At 41.8% G+C, this 23715-nt stretch overlaps 1 protein-coding gene across 1 annotated transcript; it reads right to left on the bottom strand.

Annotated features, from left to right (window-relative positions):
* Positions 1–435: 435 nt before the first annotated feature.
* On the bottom strand, positions 436–1389 carry LOC309552940 (olfactory receptor 11L1-like; the record flags this gene model as incomplete). The annotated part of the gene is made up of 1 exon (XM_082253846.1): positions 436–1389. Exon 1 carries the CDS (start codon positions 1384–1386, stop codon positions 436–438), a length of 951 nt encoding a protein of 316 aa, XP_082109972.1. The 5' UTR covers positions 1387–1389.
* Positions 1390–23715: the final 22326 nt, after the last annotated feature.

The raw sequence follows: 23715 nt of genomic DNA, 5'->3' as shown, positions 1-23715 counted from the left end.
AAGGAGAAATAAGTATAAATACCTTTTCTGAAGCCGCTCTGGTCTTGTCTGGTCTGGTCCCACGCTGAGCTCTCAGTGGCGGCTTTGCTATGGAGGCGGGTGCAGAGGAGGCAGCCAACAATGGAAGCCCCATAGTAACTCTATGGGTGACATCACTTTCCATTCATTTTACAGCTGTTGTTGGCTGTATCCACTGCAGAGCTTCATCCGCTGGAGACTGGACTGGATCGGCTTTAAAAAAGGTATGTATACTGATTTCTTCTTTACAGTGCTAGATAGGTTAGTGTTAGATCATGGATGCCTCTAGATGTAGCAATTTTAGTGTTAGGGTGGACATCCCCTTTAATAAGAAATTTTTTTTTAGATAGAAAGGTTGGTCTATTGCTCCTAAATAATTTGCAAAAAATGTAAACTAATTATAAATGAGTTCAAATGTTACGTTTTACTTAAATGCATGTCCGAAAAGTTCTTGATGAGTTTGCTGACAACTTTTTTCAGTTCTTGATTCCTAAGGCTGTATATAAGTGGATTTATCATAGGTGTAACTACAGTGTAAAGCAATGATATGAGTTTAGTAATGTCGCTTGTCTGTCCACTATTAGGTATCAAATATACACAAACCAGAGTACCGTAATAGATGCAAACCACAGTCAAGTGGGAGCTACATGTTGAGAAAACTTTCTGTCTCCCAGTTATAGATGGAATTTTTAAAATAGTAGATATAATATAAGCATATGACACAATAATAAGAAAGAATGGGATGACAACAAATATAACACCCAAAGTTGTCACTTCAAATTGAGCAACAGTGGTATCAGAGCAGGAGAGTTGTAGGATTGGATCAAAGTCGCAGAAAAAGTGATCAATAACATTAGGGCCACAAAATTGTAATGTTGATATGGTTACATTGTAAACGAAAGCTACAAACACACTTAAGATCCAGCATAGGATGACCAGTATCCAGCAAACCCGATAGTTCATTTTCATAGTATAATGCAATGGTTTACAGATGGCCAAATATCTGTCCCAACTCATCACTGTCAGAAGAAGACATTCTGAAGATTCTGTGATAACAAAAACATAAAACTGTGCAAGACAATCAGAAAATGACATCATAGTCTTTCTTTTCAAAACAGTGCAGATAATGTTTGGAAGAATATCAGTCACTAGTAAGATATCTAATACAGAGAGCTGGGAGAGGAAGAAATACATGGGAGAATGGAGGATTCTGCTATAGGACACCAGTGTAATGATCAGGAGATTTCCACATATTGTAAAACAATAAAGCAAAAGGAAAATAAAAAATACCAAAAATGTAATACTTTGAGGAATCTGAAATCCTAAGAGAAGAATGGTTGTAATTCTGGTCACATTTCTTTCGTCCATTTGCTGAAGGTAGATGATTAGAAATTGGTGATCCTGCCCTGTCTAGTTAATGGAAATGGAAGGAAGGAAGGAAGGAAGGAAGGAAGGAAGGAAGGAAGGAAGGAAGGAAGGAAGGAAGGAAGGAAGGAAGGACGGAAGGAAGGAAGGAAGGAAGGATTTACTTTGTTGGAATGAGTGAAAGTCAAAAATGGATTCTGATAGGTCAGTAAGAGTGTATATCACTTTGATTCACAGGCCAAGACACATTTTGATGCCTCAAATGTTAGACCTGTTCCTGGGTATATCTGACCTGCTGATTCCAAAAATGGCACCAAATTTTCCCTATCAGACACAGCATAAATGCCATATACCACTCTTCACTATGGTCGCTTGTCAAAAATCATGATATTTTAATGAAGTGTCTTGTTTAATCTCCTTGTAGCATGAAAGAAACACATAAAAAGTAGCCATAACCTCTATGGTGCTTGATCTGCAAAAATAAAATAATAGGAGTAGAAATATACATACCTTCAATACGATCATAACCATAATACCGTACATTTAACAACTTACACTTTAGAATCCAATGTATGTTTCAGATGTAAAATTACAGTTGGAAATACATAAACACGCTCACTATATCTGATAACTTGTATGCAAGAACACAAACTAGGTAACAGACGAATAGGTTGTTTAGCAAGATCTTTTTAAAAACTTGCTAAAAAATGACATCAATTTGAACATACCTAAGAAACTAGAGCTGATGCAGTCTAGCCGGTGCAATTTTCTGAATCAGCATCCAAAATTACCTTAAGAATAGGTTTAAAAATTAGAGCACCAAGAAAAAAATGTTTTGTCGGGCTGTGAATTATCATTCAGCTGCATCGTATTGTCTAGGATTAGAGATCTAATTCTACCTAATACAATTTACTTTGATCAATTGATGCAATTCTATAATAAGGAACTGTTTGTGCCGTGGAAAAACTTGAAAATGTATCTAATGACAATGTAATAATCAAGAAACCTCAGATCAGCAGGAGATGCTGTTCACTGAATGAAGATTATTTTTATTTTTTTCTGAAATGGAGAAACTCTTCTTTTATAGAAAGCTAGAAGTAATTACATAGAACCATTGGGGATGTGTAGTGATTGTTGATATCTTTATGGGATTTATTTTTTCTCACAGAAGGAAAAAAAATCTTAATTTAGTTTTTTTCATGGGATTCATTATTTTTTTTTTTACAGATGGGAATAATTTCTAAATTACTTTTCTTTTAGAAAACAAAACTTAGTTTACTGTCAGTAAGTCGAGTCACCAATATCCTTGAATTAAATAATTATCATTTGAACACAGTTGTTAAAAATTCACTAAGTTAATACTTTCCTGTTGTCTATATGTCTGTATTGTATTGTAGTTTACACATATATATATATATATATATATATATATATATATATATATATATATATATAAAACCAAAAACTCAGTTGTATTCACAATGGTTTGTAAACTAAATTAATGGTGGAATCCATTCCAGATAGATAGTGTGTTGTTTCATATATATACTGTATATATATATATATATATATATATATATATATATATATATATATATATATATATATATATATACACATATATATAAAAAACCAAAAGCTCAGTTTGTATTCACAATGGTTTGTAAACTAAATCAATGGTGGCATCCATCCCAGATAGATAGTGTGTTGTTCCATATATATATATATATATATATATATATATATATATATATATATATATATATATATTTAAAGGATTGGACTGTTCATAAAATTCAAATTCATAAAATTACAATGTCTTTATTGTCACATGATATAATACGTCTATTAAAATGACATGGCAAAATGTTAAAATGATAAGAGATCAAAGCAACAACTTGGGTATAGTATTCTCATACTTCAACTACTATGCAACAGGTCCGGAGACATATTGCTTTATAGGATCACAGGGGCCACTCTTCACAGATATTGAAGCCCTTCGACCATGAAAAGGTCACAGGTTGGGGTAAGATATGGAAGCCCAAAGTTGTGCAGCAAATTTCAAGGATTGCAGGGACTATTGCCTGTATGATATATGGGCATTAATCCTTGCAAATTGCTACAAATCTTAGACCTTTGATGTCTCCATTTCCCTCCACTGAAGCTAATGAATAACAGATCACAGTTCATTTGCTTTTTCCCTGACCACAGAAAGTGACAGCTGAAATCAGAAGTGAAAAAATCTTCTTTGCTGCTGGGTTCTTACTAGGTAGGAGAATAGCAACAGCAAATAGACACACGATGGTTCCTCTTCCCTCCTCCCTGAGACACTCACCATGACAGTTTTGGTCCTGCAAATGGGACATTGAAACATGGCAGGGAGTCATAGTCACCCATTCTGGGGGTCTGTGGAAGCAAACAGGTGACTATACAGTTGCTGGATCACTTCCATCTGAAAACCAAGTATAAAACCTTTGAGTTTGAGTTGGGGAACGAGCCATACACTAACATTACAGTCACATGTAGTGCTTTAATTTTACTACAAATCCCATGATTCAGTTAATTTACATGTTTCAAAGTGCCTGCATGTAGTAGATGCATAGAGAGAAATATGAAGCCATGCAGCAATGTGCTTATTCTCTTTGTTGCTGTCACTCATCTAAACTGAATTGATGAGGATGGTTATATCCTATATACATTTCTTCCCCTCTTTTTCTCGCATTTATAGACATTTAGGACGTGGCACATGGTCTTTCACTCTACTACGCCCTTGGTTTTTGCTGCATCAGGGTTGGCGTAGTTACCCTATTCAATTGAACCCTCATAATAAACATGGAAAGCAGAAGGAAGAGAAGTGACCCACTCTAAAGAAGCAGCCATAGTGTAAATATATACTCCCCCCCATGCTACACCCTCCGACGAGCTATGCCCCACCCTTTACACATGTACACATTGCTGGGACAGACCCTTTTCAGTGCTGGCATCCACTTTCATTGTCGCTGGAGCCATGATTGTTTTGAGTGGTGCTTACAAGCTTCTACAAGGTTTATGGTCACCCTCATAATAAATGTTCAGCAGAGTTTTTAAACATTTTTTCAAAATTGTGACGAGAGTCACTTTGGGCATGGGGGTTGTGGACCCCAAATTCCTTTAGAGAGGTTGGGGGCCACCATGCCCAGCCTTATGGGGCTCTCTTATGTTTAAATCACCCTGCATCCATAACAGATCAGGAGGGTGGTGAACACTGAAAAATGGTTTGGATGTTGAGCGCTCAGATCCAGGCTATCTGGGGATGGGTTGAATGTGGGGGTTCTGTTCAGTAGACTGGGAGTTATGCATTTTTGTGTCTTTTTGTGTTTCTTTAACCATGTGGCTAATGGAGTCTTGCCTCTATCCTGGAAGCTAAACCTTATTCCTGTAAACTGTAAGGCACAGGAAGTGCACTCCTAATATGGCCATTCCAGGAAGTTCTGAGGAGACGGACTGTCTGAGATGGCTCTCCATTCACCTATTGTCGGGTGTGCTAATGAACTTGCCTGCTGTCTGCTAAGAAATGTATTGACACTCAGAGTAATGTGTATTTAGGGCTCGTTCTGTGTCTGACTATTGTGTACATTGATTGCCCCCTGGGGCTTCTGTCTCCTTGCACATGGCAGCCCTTCTGGTAAAGCTATTTGACCAATCCCTGTTGACTCATTTTCAAGTCCTCATTTGCATGGCAGTCCTTCTGGTCAAGCTATCTGACCAATCACTGCTGACTCATTTTCAATTCCTCATTTGCATGGCTAAAGAGGACCTGAATGGGAACTGCAGGTACTTTGCAATTGACCAATGGGAGGGCGGTTGTTGGGGGCAGGATGTTCCAAATTCTGTATAAAAGTGTGCTGTGTTCTTCCAATAAAGGTCTTCCTGTTTGAACTTACATACAGCTTGCTTGGTGTTTGTTCTAATGGATTCCGGAGGGCACATAGCTGTAGTTCGGATCCCGGATCCTTGGTTGACCGAACCTTCAGACGTTGCGATCTGCAAGCTGACTGACTAGAAACCAAGGAGTGTCAGGAGAGCGGACAGAGCGAGCAAGGGTCTCGTCACAAAAATGTTTTAGCCAAGATTGGTATTACAATGTATACAGATGACCACGTATCATTGCATGGATTTTTTTTTTTTTTTGCATTAGGGTTAGTAATACTTTAAAGCACCCAAGGCTTTCAAGGACAGATTTTGAGGCCATACTACAGCAAAAATGTTCCAGTTTTGTTAGGAAGTGGAATGGGTTAGAGCCTATGGCAGGTATTTATTGCATTTTGTGCCCACCCCAAAGCACCATGTCCTCATGTTGATGGGGAGAAGTGTCTCTTCCCCACAACCCTGGGCTGTGGTTGTAGGGGTCTACAGGTGGGGGGCTTATCGGATTCTGGAGCCCTTTTAACAAGGGGGCCTCTAGATCCCAGCCCCCCTATGTGAATGAGTATGGGGTACACTATGTACCCATACCCATTCATCAAAAAAGTTTCAAAAAGTAATAAAAACACAGAGACAATATTTGACAAGACCTTAATCAAAAAATTAAAAAAACAGTGTCACCCAATGTAAATCCATCATCGATCATGCTGCCCACCGCACCCCAGAAAAACAAAAAAAATGCTCCGCCCTCATTGACGACCTGTTTAACAGTTCTTATATAGGTAAGGGGCGGGGCCATCTGGCTATGTCATGTGGTGTCACTATCCCCTTGTGACATCACACGCCAGTGCATACTGGGTCTGTGATGCTACAATGAGGCGATTCCACTAGGTGACATTGCTAGGTTGCCCTGCCCTTACCTATAAAAGAGCTGTAGTTTTTTCTTTCATTTTTTTTAATAGTCAGGTGGCAGCAATAGCAACCGTAATTTTTATTGTTGCAGGTTTTTTTTACTATTTTTTTACCGGCAATTTTTTTTTTTTCTGTTCAGGAAACCTATTGACAGCTGATGACTCATCGGTTGTCACAGATGCAGCAGCCGGCTTCCCAGCCCTGCTCCTTAACAACCAGCTTTTATTGTGCCCTGACTTGGCAAAGCTTTGCCCAATCAAGGTGCAGAATGCACTGTGAAGCGCACAGTGCATTGCAGGGTTTTGGTGCTGCGAACACCCGCCGAACTCCCTGCAAATTTGGGTATTCCCTGAATGGGGCAAACAGCCATTGTTCAGACTAAATTAATGCTCGGGCCAAATCGTTCACCCAACACTACTGTACACCCTCCCCGCCTCCCACTCCAGACTCTTTTCTATTTTTCTCCTTGGAAGACTACCTTCCATTGCCCATAAAGCCAGTGCAGGGGTCTGGAGATTTGAGAGACACATTATTCTTCTGGGATGGATCAGAGCGATTCTGATTGGTAACATGATGGCACTTGTCACTTTGACCAGACCAAAGCAACTTGTCTGCTTTGACCAGAATTGCACTGATCTGTTCCTGTATTTCTAAGAAAAGAAATATAAGAACTTTAAAACCTCCAGAACCCTGCACCAGCTGCATGGGCAATGGAAGCTAATCATCCACAAAGGCATGTGCAGCAGGGCTGGAGATTGGGAGTAAGTACAGTGTTATTTCACCTTTTCATTTTTTTTTTTAAAACGTGAACTTACACTTTAAGTGTTACTGACTTATCATGCCTTTGTCCACCTTGTGTCCCTGTGTGGAGGAGGCCATCTTCATAGAGGCAGTGCTCTGCTTCATCATAGCAAACATAATAATACAAAAAAATGAAATGTATTTCCTAACACATTTCATAGCTAGCTATATAAAAAAAAAAAAAATACAAATTACCTACCATTTAATTTTGTTAATGCACAGGTCACCCCCTGCTCTTAGGCACTTGGGGACTTGTCAGGGTCCGGACTAGCGGCCAAAGAAGATACTAGGGGTGGATCCTCTGTGTCAGTGAGGGAATGGCGTGGACCGTACCAGGGGACCGGTTCTAAGTTACTACCGGTTTTCACCAGAGCCCGCCGCAAGGCGGGATGGACTTGATGCGGCGGTAGCAACCAGGTCGTATCCTCCGGTAACGGCTCAACCTCACGGACAGCTGATTCAGGCGTGGTACAGAAGGACAAGGCAAAGGCAGGGTCAGACGAAGCAGAAGGTCAAGGCAGGCGGCAACGGTTCGTAGTCAGGGGCAACAGCAGAAAGTCTAATACACAGGCAGGGAAAATACACCAAACGCTTTCTCAAGGCACAATGGCAACAAAATCCGGCAAGGACAGGAAGGGGAAGTGGGTTTTTATGTGTTTTGGGCTGATTGGGTCAGGCACCAATTAGTGGTGCACTGGCCCTTTAAATTTCAGAGCAGCGGCGCGCGCGCGCCCTAGGGAACGGGACCGCGTGCGCCGGGAGGAAGCCAGGGCGGGAGCCGAGCAGGAGGTGAGTGGAGTCCGCGGACGGGAATGTCCTGCCGCGCGGACCGACTGCATGTGAGATGCGGGGGAGTGGTGCTCACGGTCGGGGAAGGTGACCGGAGCGCCGCTACCCGCAGAACGCCTCGAGTGCTCCGGGGACGCTGCAGGACCCGGAGCGCTCGGCGTGACAGGACTGCCCTTACATTTCCAGTTTTTAACTTACTGTGCTAGATTTTGAAGTAACAATGGTAGCACAACTGACTTCATATCAGAAGGTTCAGGTTGGGTCCATGTTGATTTTAGGGAAAAGATCAGAATACTTATCTCAGTTGACAGCAAAATGAGCAAAAATGAGCAAACAGTGTGGCCAGACAAATGGAAAAGTGAATTGAATTCTTGAATGCATCTCTAGAGAGATCACCAGCAGGGGTAAGGAGGTCCTGATTTCCTTATATAGATCTTTATATCACTAGAGGGTCACCAGCGGGGGAAGAGAGGTCCAGATTCCCTTATACAGATCTTTAGTGCAACCTCATGTCCAGTGCTAGAGATCTCACATACCGAAATATATTGATAAGATAGAACAAGCCCAGAGAAGGGTAACAAAAATGATAAAAGGTCTGAGAGATAAAACATATCAGGAAAGACTGGAGGAACTTCAAATGAACAGTCTGGAAGAAAAAAGGAAAAGGGGAGACATGAATGATACCTTTAAATACATCAAGGTGGTGAAAAAGGTTCAGGAGGGCAGTATTTTTTATTATGAAACCAAAATCAAGAACACAGGGACATGACTTCAAACCAACTGGAGGAAAGTTCAAAACTAATTTAAAAAAATATTATTTTACTGGAAGGGTAGTTGATGCTTGAAATAGACTTCCAGCAGAGATGTGAAGTCATTCAAATGTACGTGGATCCAAACATGCTTTGGACAAACATAGATCTATACTCATTTCAATTCATACTTTTATGAATTTAAAAAAAGGCAGAATTGATGGACCACTTGGTCTTTTTTTTTTTTTTCTTCAGACATTGGGTATTTATTTTAAATACAACTGATTCTAGTTTAGGTGGATGTGGGGACTTCCATTCTTTAGCAATAGTCAAGAGAGCAGCAAACAGTGCACGTGCTACCACAGTTCTGGAATTGGGGGGAAACAATTCCAAACCAATGCTAAGTAGAGCTAATGCTGGGGTAAAATGTACTTGTGCATCTGTGAAGTCTGAGATGAGAAGGGAAGCCTCAGCCTAGTAGTGATGAGCCGAACACCCCCGGTCCAGTTTGTACCAGAACATCGCAAACAGAGGAAAAGTTTGTTCGAACAAACAAACCCCATTGAAGTCTATGGGACTCGAGCCTCATTTTGAAGGATTAAATGCAAGTTATTGTCCCCCCAAAAAAAGTATGGGGGGTCTGACCTAAAGGAACATGTAGTAATGAAAAACAAAGTTTTTAAAAATGATAGTTTTTAAAGGAGCATTGATTTACTGATTTTAATGAGGCTTAAAGTGAAACTATAAAAAGGAAAAATTCCATCAAATATTGTGCCTGGGGGGTTCCCTGAATGTGCCTGTAAAGTAGTGCATCTCTACGATGTATGAAGCCTGCTGCAGCTATACTGACATTTCTAAAGCAAAAAATTTCATATACAAATATACATACAAATTTTAAATCACATGTACTTGTCATACGGGTGCAGAAAAATTGAGCCTTGGTTGTTGGTGGTGCCTGAACACCGTAACCCCTCGCAGTTACTCTTGCTAGGTGCAGGAACGGGCCCTGCTGCTAAAAAAATCAATACAAATTTGAAATCACATGTACTTGTCATACAGGTGCCAAAAATTGGGCCTTTGCTGTTGGTGGTGCCTGAACACCGTAACCAAGCCCTCATAGTTACTCTTGCTGGGTGCAGGAAGGGGACCTGCTGGTAAGAATACCATACAATTTTGAAATTGCATGTATTATACGGGTGCCAAAAATTGGGCCTTTGCTGTTGGTGGTGCCTGAACACCGTACCCTAGCCCTCGTAGTTACTCTTTCTGGGTGCAGGAACGGGACCTGCTGGTAAGAATACCATACAAATGTTAAATTGGATGTACTATACAGGTGCCAAAAATTGGGCCTTTGCTGTTGGTAGTGCCTGAACACCGTACCCAAGCCCTCACATTTCCTCTTGCTGGGTGCAGGAACAGGACCTGCTGGTAAGTATTCCCTACAAATTTTAAATTGCATGTACTATACAGGTGCCAAAAATTGGGCCTTTGCTGTTGGTGGTGCCTGAACACCGTACCCAAGCCCTCACAGTTCCTCTTGCTGGGTGTAGGAACAAGACCTGCTGATAAGTATTCCCTATAAATTTGAAATTGCATGTACTATACAGGTGCCAAAAATTGGGCTTTGATGTTGGTGGTGCCTGAACACCATAACCAAGCCCTCACAGTTACTCTTGCTGGGTGCAGGAATGGGACCTGCTGGTAAAAATTCCATTCGAATTTGAAATTGCATGTACTATACAGGTGCCAACAATTGGGCCATTGCTGTTGGTGGTGCCTAAACACCGTAACCAAGCCCTCACAGTTATTCTTGCTGGGTGCAGGAACGGGACCTGCTGGAAAGAATACCATACAAATTTGAAATTGCATGTACTATACAGGTGCCACAAATTGGGCATTTGCTGTTGGTGCCTGAACACCATACCCAAGCCCTCGCAGTTACTCTTGCTAGGTGCACGAATGGGACCAACTGGTAAGAATACCATACAAATTTGAAATTGCATGTACTTGTAATACAGGTGCAGAAATATTGGGCCTTTGGTGTTGTTGGTGCCTGAACACCGTAATCCCTCACAGTTAGCAGGGCACAGGGACAGGGCCTGCTTTTAAAAATTACAAACGACATTTAAATTGTATGCACCTGTCATACAGGTGCAGACAAATTAGGCCTTGGGGGTTGGCAGTGACCTAAACCAAAAACATTGTTGGAAGCTAGCAGAATCAAGGTAGAGGAATAGGATAAGCAGCATATGCAGTCTTCAAGGGATGGCAGACAACCAGCAAATTCAATCAGTTACATCAGCATCAGGGGCTTGGTAGCTCTTGTTGTTCAAGGACTGGTTCATTTTGATAAAAGTCAGCTGGTCAACAGAGTCTGTGAATAGAAGTACTCTTTTGTCCGTCACAAAACCTCCAGCAGCACTGAACATCTGTTCGGAAAGCACGCTGGAAGCAGGACAGGCCAGTAGCTCTATTGCATATTGAGCAAGTTCTGGCCAGTGGTCCAACCTTAAGACCCAGTATCCCAGTGGTTGCTCAGCTGGAAAGGTATCCAAGTATGCTCTTGCACCTAGATAATCATGCACCAAATGATGGAGACACTGCCGATGGTTGCTTAAAGCTAACAGCCCTGGGTGCTGCTGAGGACAAAAGAACTGTTTAAAGGCATCGGTCAGCCAGCCGCCTTCTTCACTGCTCTTCCTTTGGCTGAACGATGCCTCAGAAACACGTCCAGACAATATTGACCTCCCAGTGTCTGGAAAGGTGGTACACATTTTTTTTATCAAGGCCTCCTCAAGATGTTTCATCCTCTGCTCCCTCTGTGAAGGCAGGATGAGCTCTGCAACTTTACCCTTGTAATGTGGATCAAGAAGGGTTGCCAACCAATAATTATCCCTCTCCTTGATAGCACAAATCCGCGTGTTCTTTCGCAGGCTTTGCAGAATCAGGGAGCCCATGCAACGTAAGTTGGAGGAGGCATGAGCTATTGAGTCCTCTGGGTCACTAAGGATGATATTGTCAGCAGGAGCAACCTCTCCCCAACCACGTACAACTCCTGGGGTTTCTGGGGAATCAAAACCATCCCTTGAAGACTGCTGTATGCTATCCTCTACATCCATGCTGCCAAAACCCCCCTCCTTCTTCCCCCGGTGTGTTTTGTGGCCCTGCAGGAATGATATCTGCATAAAGGGGGACTTTTGAGGAAAGGAAGTCCTCCTCTTCCTCCCGCCGTTCTGCCTTTAAGTGCCCTGTCCATGATTCCATGCAGCGTGTGCTACAACAGGTGGACTAGAGGAATAGTGTCACTGATGCATGCATCATCCCAGCTCACCATCCTTGTGGCCTCCTCAAATGGTGACAGGACGATGCATGCATCCTAAATCAAATGCCACTGGCGTGGCAAAAAAAAGCTAAACTCCCCTGACCCTATCCTTGAGCCATACTCACACATGTACTCATTGATGGCCCTCTGCTGTGTGTGCAGCTGCTGCAGCATTGCCAACGTTGATTTCCACCAGGTGGGCATGTCACAAATAAGGGGGTTGGTGGGGAGGTTGAATTTCCGTTGAATGTCAGATAAGCGAGCACTGGCATTGAACGAATGGCGGAAATGGCCACAGACTATTATGACCTGCCTCAGGAGATCTTGGAAGACTGGGTACCTGCTCAAGAAATGCTGCACCACCAGATTCAGAACATATACCAAACATGGAACACGTGTCAAGTGTCCCCGTTGGAGGGCGGAGAGAAGGTTGGTGCCATTGTTGCATACAACCATTCCTGGCTCAAGCTGTTGTGGTGTCAACCATCTCTGTGCCTGCCCCTGCAGAGCTGACAGAATCTCTGCACCGGTGTGACTAATATCCCCTGGACAGACCAACTGAAGCACAGCATGGCATCTTTTAGCCTGACTGCTTGCATAGCCCCTTGAACGCTTAGGGAGCACTTCTCCTTCAGAGGACAACTGAGCAGAAGAGGACATGGAGGAGGAGGAGGTGGTGGAGTAGCCAGATGTGGCAGAACCAGCACTAGCTTTTTGGAGGCATAATGGCAAAATAAGCTGCAACACCGAACCCTGTCCTGAATCATTCCCAGCTGCCACCAGAGTTACCCAGTGCGCTGTGAAAGAAATGTAATGTCCCTCTCCATGTGTGCTGGACCAAGAGTCAGCAGTAATGTGCACCTTCCTGCTGACCGCTTTGTCCAACGAGGCCAAAATACTACCTTCCACATGACGGTAGAGAGCCAGAATGGCCTTACGTGAAAAGAAATGCCTTTTTGGGACCTGCCACTGTGGTGCAGCACATTCCATAAATTTGTTAACAGGAACAGCATCTACCAGATGAAAAGGCATCAATTGTAATGCTAGCAATTTGGCCAAGCTAGCATTAAGACGCTGAGCATGTGGATGGCTGGGACAATAATTCTTTTTATGGTTCAAAAACTGGGGTAGTGAAATTTGCCTGCTGCTCAAATCAAGAGGTGGTGTACTGCTAGCAGATTGGGTGCAAGTCTCTGTGGCACTTATTGCTATACCATCATCCCTCTCCATGCTAATATTTGAGAAGGCATGAGGTATAGTAGGGTTAGAGATCACAGATGAGGAGCAAGGTGATGTATGCTTGTTTTGATCTGAAACCCCTATAATGATGGAGTGTTTGCATAGAGCTTTGCGCCCAAGGGGTAGGGATAATGACCCCCAAGGGACGTGATATGCTGCCTTATCAGTTTCCAACTGAAGGAGGACATACTGCGCCATGCTAGGATCAGACAGCACATAACATACCAGGGAGCTGAAATCAAGTTGTTCCAGGACCTATCCAACATCACCTTGCAATGAAGAAGAGAACTGCGCCCACTGCTGGAGGCACTCCGTTCAAGAGCTATCATCTACCGATGGAAATTCCCATTTGGACTGTCTGCAACATCCCAGGGCTGCACAGTGCTTCTCAGGGTCCCCGAAAATCTGGAACACTTTTGTGAAACCCTGGACATCCCAATTGTGAACCTACCTGATTGGTATAGTGAATTTCGTATCACACCGCTGCACAGAGCGACCTCCATGGATGGCATCCAGGCTGAAGGCAACTTCAGCATAAGCAGACACCGGGCACATCCACCTTCATCACCCCCTGGCAGGGGGGCTGGCTCTCCTCACAACGGTAGCCCAATTGCGTCGCCCGCTCATAGGAGAGCGAGGCACACACCTTGAATACAGGCGGATCAACTGGGTACCCATAATCACTGAGGTACAAAATCCCCCTTTGTTTCTATTGTGTTGATTAGTAGTGTAGTTCTATTCACCCTAAAACTGTTTGGGAGAAAGTTATCAGAACATTATCCCTTCCGGACTTTATGGGGTTGTGCGGCCTGAAGCATGCTACACACACCGTTGGACACTCACTGACACACAAGTTTGGAAACCTTAGAAGGTAACACCCTGGCTTGGGAGTGCAGTGGGGCTAATAGCATATGGTAGCACCGCCACTCTTAAGATACACAGTCATCTCAGGTGCCCGGTCTCCTCAACCCCTACACCATCTCCGCTAATGCTGCTAGCACTAACACAGAGAGAGCCTATCGGATATGGAGAGATTGTGGAACTGTTTTCCATATATATTCATTAATAGCTAAACAATGGAACTCTCAAGATGAACCAAAGAACTTGACGGCCCTCGACTCATTCACTGGAAGAGACTCACCTCCATGATAGGGGCCTCACCCCGATCCCCCAGATAATTATCGCAGTGATCCTGTTGGCAGGGGGTGAGTTCAATAGCATGACAAGGGGGCACAGCGATCCCTTCTCACAGACTTTCTCACCACACCGCGCTTGCCTTAATCACAAAGTTCGAATTGTACTTGATAACAAGGTCTCCTTACAAGGTCTGTGGACATTATGGCACTGAGCATATGGTAAGCCTTATCACTAAATGAGAATGTTTGCCCTGATAATGTTTATGCCCACACAGTTTTAATGCTCAAATATGGTTATTTACATGCACTAGAACTCCATAACCGGTTGACTACAGTAATTTTTTTTCCAAACTTTTTATTAAGAAAATATAACAATACATAGCACGATACAGAGTACAATAATATGCTAGTATACATGGAATGATTTGGCAAACTCTGGATATATGGGTAACAAGAATAACAAATGTAAGCATCTAAAGTTAGGAGCCAGGGGTACTCTTTATAGACATCTCCTTCTTGGAAGGCTATTGAGACATACCCTTGCGGCTGGTTATGAGCCCAGATGCCAAATGCGAACCAACGGTATTAGTTAACATAAGATAAAGTATTATTGTGTATAAGGGGTTGTCATATGGGAAGTTTGTAAGTACTAGGGTGGGGGGGCCCTTTTAGCAGGTGTGTTATGAGTAGGGCCACTGGCATAGGTGTGAGTCAGCAGTCGTGGACAAATGTGAGCATTGTCGAATGCTTCAGTCTACTCTGCAAAACGCAAATGACGTTCTAGTTATAGATGCAAATAGTACATTGGGTGAGAGCGGCAAGTTAAGGGGGAAGGGGGTAGGGAAAGTGGGGGAAGGGGGGGAGGAAGAAGGGAGGGGAGTGATGCAAGACCAAAAGGAAGAGAGAAGTGAAAAAGAAAATATATATAGAACTCCATAGGCAGGGGTTGCTAAAGATATGGAGGGGGGACATGGGAGGGAGGGTGTTCTACAGGTGTACATGCTTTGTTCCTGTCATCTCCCACACCCCGCCCACCTATAGTAATATCAGCATAAACTACTATGAGGGAATGAGGATGGGGAAGTCTACTCTAAGTAGTAGTATTGTTCTATTTGACCAACAGATTTGAGGGAAAAGTCACCAGGAGGAGTTCTCAGATGTATGGAAAAGGAATGGACGTGTCTTCGTCAGTTAAAAAATAGATCAGGTAGTTAGACGCAGGTATTCAGTCATTGTTTTAAAGTGTGTCCAGCATGCCCCTTTGAAGCTTTAGGATTGTGTGGTATCTCTCGAAATATGGATCAGTTCTTCCATCTCAGCTATTCTATCTAGGTTGTGTAACCACTCTTTAATAGATGGGGGTGTAGAAGAATTCCATTTCTTCGGTAAGCATTGTCTGGCCGTGTTAACCATGTGCATTGCCAATGACTTGTGGTAAACTTTGTGTGATAAGTTTGTGTGGTGCAGAAGAAACTGAGCGGGGAAGAACCCAAGATTTAGTGTGGTCACATGTGCGATTATTTTCTGAACCGCCATCCAGAAGGACTGCACCTGCGAGCAAGACCACCAAATATGCAGTAAAGATCCTGAGTTCAAAAGGCATCGCCAGAACTTGTCTGGAAGCGTTGGGTAGAATTTATGAAGCAGTGATGGGGTACGGTACGGTATCTTGTAGGCATTTTCTTGGATGGATACATTGGTAGAGCCCTTGTGGATGGCAGCAAAGATACGTGTCCAATCTTCAGGCGAAAGAGAAAGCTCTAAGTCTGATTCCCACAAAGCACAGGCAGCATTCCTGACTTGGGTAGATTGTCCGAAAAGCATGGGATATAGGCTAGAGATGAGGCCATGTATTGGTTCAAAATGTGAACGGAGAACTTCAAAGGGAGTTAGAGGTCTAGTATAGGAGTTCAATTTATTTAGAGATCTAAGATACTGGGATAATAATAAGAAGGGCCACGGAGGGATAGGGGATGTACCCATAGAAGAGGCCAATTCCTCTGCAGTAAATATTTCACTGCCTTTTAAGAAGTGATGGGCCACCATTGTCTTGTGAGACCAGTGTCGATCGAGGTAGTGGGAGCTCATACCCAGACGGAAGTCAGGGTTCTGTTTAAGAGGTGTCAAGGGTCCTGTGGTAGACAAAATGCTGTGAGATTTGCAAGTAGTGCAAAAGATTTTTAAGGTGGGTCCTATTAGGGGGTGGTGAAGCAGAGCCATCAGGATATGCTTGTCCAGAATCCATGGTGTAGAGGCCAGTGGAAGTTTTGATAATGAGGCTTCTAAAGAGACCCAGGCCTTTTGAGAATGGTGAACGTTCCAATCAACAATCTTGGCAAGGTTTTAGAAAAATATATATAGTGCAATTTCCGTAGATATATCTTTGTTGTATTAAATTAATATGATTTGAATATTAAAATCCTAATAATTATAGCTGATTTTATATGTTTAAAAATTAAAATTAAATTTGATTAAAGAATAATTAAAAGTGCTGGTGCATGTGCAAACTGTGCAAATGAATGTGTCCAATTGAAGTGAAAACACCTTGTATATCTCTCAGTGACAATTATGTGAATGTGTGTTGTCTAGCTTTGGAAAAAATATATTATACCTAGATGAACCTTCAGTTTTAAATTATGCTAGTGAAATGAGTGTTATCTCAGAAAAGTACTAGTGCAACTGAAAAAAAAAAAGTGCTAATAAATATTTAAGACCACAATTCATCAATAAAAATATATAAAAAAATTATATAAAAAAAAATGTTTTTTTCCTTAGTGATAAATCAATCAATATTGTGAAAGAAAAGAAGTCCATCAAATGAATCCATAAAAATCCTCCAGTGATAAAGTGCAAGGTGCTGCTTGATCACAAATAAAGTGTTCACGGTGTCAACACGTGAAGATCCTCTCACCCAGAGTGCTAAAATAGTTTGTCTAGATCAAACTCACCAGAAGTTTTGCTGGTAAAATTATAAACCAGCAAAAAAGCAAACATGAACTCCAACGGAAAACAGCCAGACACCTTCTTTCCTTGTAAACACACCAGGATGGATCAGGGCTCAGGATGGTCCGTATAGACAAACATGAAAATTAATGCCGACCATAGCGTAAAATTGTAACACATTCGTTTATTAAACCATAACATAAGTTACACTCACATGGGCTGGTGTCTACCAGACACAAGGAATCTACATGTATAAGAATCCTCTACTGTTCCAGTGTAGCAATGCGATGCGGTAATGCCTCAGCGTCCTAAGCCACGCCCTACCGGTTTCATCACCTGAAGTCTTCGCGTAAGGAGGTATAGTCGCATAACTGACAATGTATTTGCACTTCCAGACAGGCAGGTTACATTACTTTACCCAATTAGGAATATGTTTCAGAATTGTTATAGTATAGTTCTTTTGCCCCTCTTGCTGTTTTTAATGTTGGTTAAAGAGGATACCCACACTCTCAGTATTATTTCCAACTGGATTATATGGAGGGTTTGTTTCACGACAATCTTCCCCAGGTTAATTATGGCCTACTCTCCCTGTGTACTATTTTATAGGAAACACTCTTTCCCAGACACAGATTCCTAACACTGGTCATACCATTTCACTTATATGAACAGTATCTAAGCTCGTGACTCACAATAACCTCCACAACAGCCAACCATGATCAAAGTACAGTGAATATCATATTAGCCTGACATAGTACATTGCCCTACATAAGCTGTCTGAGTTAACGGCTCACTCCATCCCTATAGTTCACTCACCTGGGAAAAGAATGTCCATATGGATAAACATTGTTCCTTCAATACAAAAATCCTTTTGCACCCATGCAAAAAAACAAGCCTTGGGCTTCCCATATGCTTCGCAAGGACCTCGCAGGATCAAGGGACTATTGTCCGCACTTGGATCCCTTCCTTCCATCCCCGCCAACCACAGAGGTTGTTAACCTCTTCCGACCACTTCCAATTCCCCCTTTATTCAATCTTGGGTGTGATAGCTGGTCTACTCCTACCCACAGAAAGTTTTCACCACCCCTGAGCCACCTCACCTAGACAAGGGAAGGGTTTTTAGTACCTTTTCTACTGGGCCTTTGCACCCCACCTTCCCTAATCTTTTGCTCTAGTTAGCCCTTTGCCCCCTTATTTCCCTCCCCCCCTATTTTTTTTTGTCCTTCTCTTCCCTTCAGCTCCCCCCCCCCCCTCCTACGTCTCTCCCTTTATACCTTCCTCGGTAGTCCATTTCAGTCCTTCCACATTCTAAAGCCAAAATATTCCCGCACACACCTCATCTGCTGCTACCCAAAAACTGAAAATTGTTTCTGAAAAATGCCAGAGGTCTAAATATTCCACAAAAATGCTCAAAACTCTTAATGCACATGCGCAGACTTAAAGCAGACATAGTATTTCTGCAGGAGACGCACCTCTGCGCAAATGCCATTCCGCATTGCGGTAATAAGCACTACACTCAAGCATATCACGCCAATTCCCCAGACTCTAAAACTAAAGGAGTTTTGATCTTGCTTGCCAAATCTATACCTTTTGTGATCTCTGAATCTCTAGCTGATGAAAAGGGAAGATATTTATTCCTAAAAGGCAATCTTAAGAATACTCACATTACCCTTGCGAACGTCTACAGTCCCAATGAATCGCAGGTGTCTTTCTTTAGAAACATAGTAAACGCACTAGTACCCTTTCAAAGAGGTACCCTAAATTTGGAGGGGGGACTTTAATGTACCATTGGAACCTCTTGTGGATACCTCCTCAGGCTCTTCTTGCCTCTCTTACAGAGCCCTGAAACAAATTAAACTATGTTTCCACAAACTCCTATTACATAACTCTTGGCATACTCTCCACACACAAGAAAAGGACTTCAGCTTTTTCTCGCCTCCCTATAACAAATATTCCAGGATTGACTATCTCTTTGTCTCTCAAAAAGACTTATCCTATCTAGCCAATGCCAGGATCAAACCTTCTATTCTCTCAGATCACAACCCAATAACTATGACTCTAGCTCTCCCTGAATACGCATCCCGTGAGAGGGTTTGGAGAATGGATGCCTCCCTGCTGACAGATGCTGTCAGGGCCAAAGAAATTCAGTCCACTCTTGCACAGTATTTGAGGCTGAACTCCACCCCTGATACACCTAGCCTGACTAAATGGGAGGTGCATAAGTGTGTAATTAGAGGCAAATTTATAGCGCTTTCCTCTGCACTCAGAAAATGACTTACTGACAAAAATCAAGAGATTAGAGGCAGTACATTAAAGAACCCTTGCAAGCAACACATTTAAGGTTCTCCAGGAGATAAGAGACAAACTCAAGGAAGAACTTGATAGGAGAATGAAAAGGAGCTTCGTACTAACCCAAAAATTGTTCTACGAATTTGGTAATAAGAGCAGTCACCTCCTAGCGAAAGCACTGCAAACTAGAAAAGTGAAGAACACAGTATATCATCTACGATCCAGGTCAGGATCCTTCCTAATGAAAAACATGGATTTCGCAAAAGAATTCAAGAAATATTACTCAAATCTATACAACCTAAACCGTGAGCCTGCTCGCACCCATTCTCGATCTTCACGATCCCAAGAAATAGGAGACTTCCTCGCTACAAATATGATGAGAATATTATCCTCAGACTCCAGAGATAAGTTAGATGGTTCCATCACCCAGCTAGAATAGGACGCTGTCCTTTAAACAACTTAAACCCAACAAGTGTCCGGGCCCGGTCGGTTTACCGGCATCGTATTAAAAATCATTTTCACAGGTGTTATCATCTCCATTCCTTCAGGCTTTTAACTCTCTGTCATCTACTAATCCCTTATCTCAGAGAATGCTTGAAGTTCATATAGTAGTCATCCCAAAGGAGGGGAAGGACCCCACGCAAACACCCAACTACAGGCCAATCTCACTCTTGAATGTGGATGTAAAAATTGTTTCAAAGATTATGGCAAATAGACTCCTCCCGCTTCTTTCAAGCGTCATTAACAATGACCAAGTAAGTTTTATCCCTGGAAGTGAGGCCAGGGATAACACCATAATAGCCATAAATCTTCATCACACCTTGTCTTTCATGAAGCAGAAAGGCTTTCTCCTCTCTCTCTCAATGCTGAGAAGGCATTCAATAGGGTTTCATGGGACTATATTGAAGCCACTTTGGCTACGCTGGGCCTTGGACCTCACATGATGGGTTTTATCATGTTGCTGTATGCCAAACCTCAGGCCAGGGTTAGGGTTAATGATACCCTATCCAAGGCCTTCGACATCTGCAATGGGACAAGACAGGGATGCCCCCTGTCCCCATTAATATTTGTTCTTACATTGGAGCCCTTTCTAAACAGCATTAGAAATAATGCTGACATCAAATTTGCATGCAAGGAATATAAGGTGTCCGCCTATGTGGACGACCTCCTTTTATTCCTCAAAGAGCCACTCATGACACTTTCAGTAGTTATGAATGCATTCCACCAATACGTCACATTATCTAACATGAGAATTAACTTTTCAAAATTGTTTGCTCTAAATGTATCTCTACCGCAGCATGAAGTAAAACGATGCCAGGAGAATTTCCAATTTATATGGAAAACGGACTCTATCACATACCTAGGGATTCAAATTCTGGCCAACTTGCGGGATTTATATAGCTACAATTTCCTACCAATCCTAGAAAAAATAAGAAAAGATCTCCAAACAGGGAATAAAATGTTGTTCTTGTGGTTTGGTGAATGCCTTACCCAGACTGTTATACGTACTCCAGACTATCCCTATTGCTCTTCCCAACGCTTTCTTCAAATCCTACAGAAAGATATGCTCTGACTTTTTATGGAATAAAAACAAGCCACGTATGAAGTATGATTACCTTTCCCTATCCAAACACAAAGGAGGCATTGGGCTCCCTGACATTAAGAATCACTACAAAGCGTGTCATCTCACGAGAGTAATCGACTGGAACGCTCACAAGTCTCACAAGGACTGGGTATCCCTTGAAGGAGGATTTACGTCCCTCAGCCTAGACACTGTACCTTGGCTTTTGGAAGCACACATCCCCTCAGACATTCAACTGCACCCCCTGATTGACCCCACTATTAGAAATTTCAAATTAGCTTGCAAACTGTCCACTACTTCCAATGTTTCGGACCCAATGACTCCCATTAGATTAAATCCAGACTTCCCCCCTGGAATGCATCATAAATTTCTTGAGAACAACTGGTCCCTCGAGAAGGTACTGGCCCATAACTTCTATAATGGACATACCTTTCTTTCGGTCTCCTCCATAACCTCTCGCATGGACAAAAAATTCATACCAAAGAGGACCTTTGCTCTCCTCGCCCACTATGTGAAATCTTTGCACTGCAAACACCATGTAACAGCCCTCTCACCACACTCGACAAACTCAGTCAGGAGGAGGGCCCACTCCACAATCTCATCTCTCTAACGCACTCTTTACTATTTGAAACTCAAGGAAAACGTAAAAGTAAACGTTGTGAGGATTGGGAGAAAGAATTATCCCTTACATTATCTTTGGAAGAATGGGAGCAGATTTTCATATATTGTCACAAAAGTTAACTAAATGTAAACACACAAGAAAATGGGTACAAGAGCATGTCAAGATGGTACCGTACCACAGTAATCTTGAACAAGATCTTCCCAACTACTCCGGCAACCTGCTGGAGATGCCTGTCAGAAACTGGTTCGCTCCTGCATATCTGGTGGTCCTGCTCGAAGATATCCTCCTTCTGGCGAGAAGTTCATAGGATTATCACACAAGTGACTACTTGTGCCCTGGAGTTTTCACCAGCTCAGTTCCTCCTTCATCACTCCCATACTGTAAATAACTCCTTTCTAAAATCTTTGGCAATGCATATGGTAAATGCGGCCAAACAATGCATACCAGTGCACTGGAAATCTCCACAAAGCCCAACGATCAGGGAATGGTTGAGACGTATTCTTAAAATTGCCGAAATGGAAGAACGGATACACATTGCGAAAGACACTCCTTCCAAATTTGACAAAAAAATGGGCATGTTGGAATCATTACACATCTACTGCGGAATTTACTTGATTATACCACAGTTAGGGCAACCCATTGAATGCCAGAGTTACCTAATATACACAGCACACCTTACTGGGCATGCCTGCGATTTCCTCACTCCCCACAAATTCAATTCATACCACTACACCTGAGGATGCCTCTGTTTTTTTTTTTTCCTTTTCCCTGACCCCACCATTCCTTCATAGGTAGCTACTCGGCTGGTACAAGTAATGAATACCTACTGCCCATGTAACATCTCTTGCATACAATTAGCCTGCCAAATTGCTCTACAGACAACTCTCCCTAATCCATGATGGTTACTACTACCCAAGACGAGGGCTCACCTCTGGACCCACTCATACTAGACCTGATATCCATTCCCTGACATCCACCAGATTGTACATGTCCTACGCCTCCAGTCCAATTCTAGGAACTGCCATGTCTACTGTACTTGCATGACTCCCATACCCCCAACCCGACGGGATGGGAGGGAATGGTACTATGCCCAAATGATGCTTTGCCCAGTGATTTCTTTTTGAGTTTGGTGAAAGACATTTCATTTTCATTTGCATTGTCCTTACTTCTCTGTTTGTTCTTTGGAGTGGATCGTTGCCAATTGTAAGACTGATGTACATCTACTGTTTTTATATATTTCTGTATTGCATTCTTTTTTTTCTCAATAAAAATTGTTTAAAAAAAAAAAAAAAAAAAGTGAGCAGCAACAAAAAAAAAAAAATTATCTAATATTAGTTCTTGTATATCACTTGTTAAAAAAAAGGGATTTCCAAAATTACTTTGTCTTTATCTAAACTAACAAATAAATAAATACTGTGCATACATACAGTATATATATATATATATATATATATATATATATATATATATATATATATATATATATATATATATATATATATATATATATATATATATATGTGTGTGTGTGTGTATATATATATATATATATATATAATATGTATATATATATATATATATATATATATCATTTTTTTTTTCAGGACATACAAGGATTTGATAGGTGATATTGTCTTGCAAAATGTATTTTATTTTCTACACAATGTGTACATAAAAAAATGTAAATAAACCATAAAAACACACTTTTTTTCTACTTTGAACAGCGTTAGTTTAAAAGAAATTGTGTTACTGTAGATAAAAAGTAAACATTTTATTTTTTATTTTGCCCAGTTTATAATTATATTTTTGGTACTAAACACTGCAAAGATATTTACAATTTTTAAATACATTTACACATTTTAAAACATTGAATACATTTTTTCTTTTCAATAGTTTTTATTAAGAATTTTCAAGATAACAGTAGACAAAGTTAACATTCACAGCAACCACAAAGAGGTTGTACAGTATAAGTGATAAAGCATACATCAATACACAAACACACGGTACACCCAACTACGAGTGGTGATTTGCCTAAGGGACAGTCCTCA

The sequence above is a fragment of the Pelophylax lessonae genome (genome assembly GCF_965119305.1).
Source record: "Pelophylax lessonae genome assembly, chromosome: 4".
Lineage (NCBI taxonomy): Eukaryota > Metazoa > Chordata > Amphibia > Anura > Ranidae > Pelophylax > Pelophylax lessonae.
The sequence above is the reverse complement of the archived record's forward strand: the minus strand, read 5'-3'. Positions and strand labels throughout refer to the sequence as shown.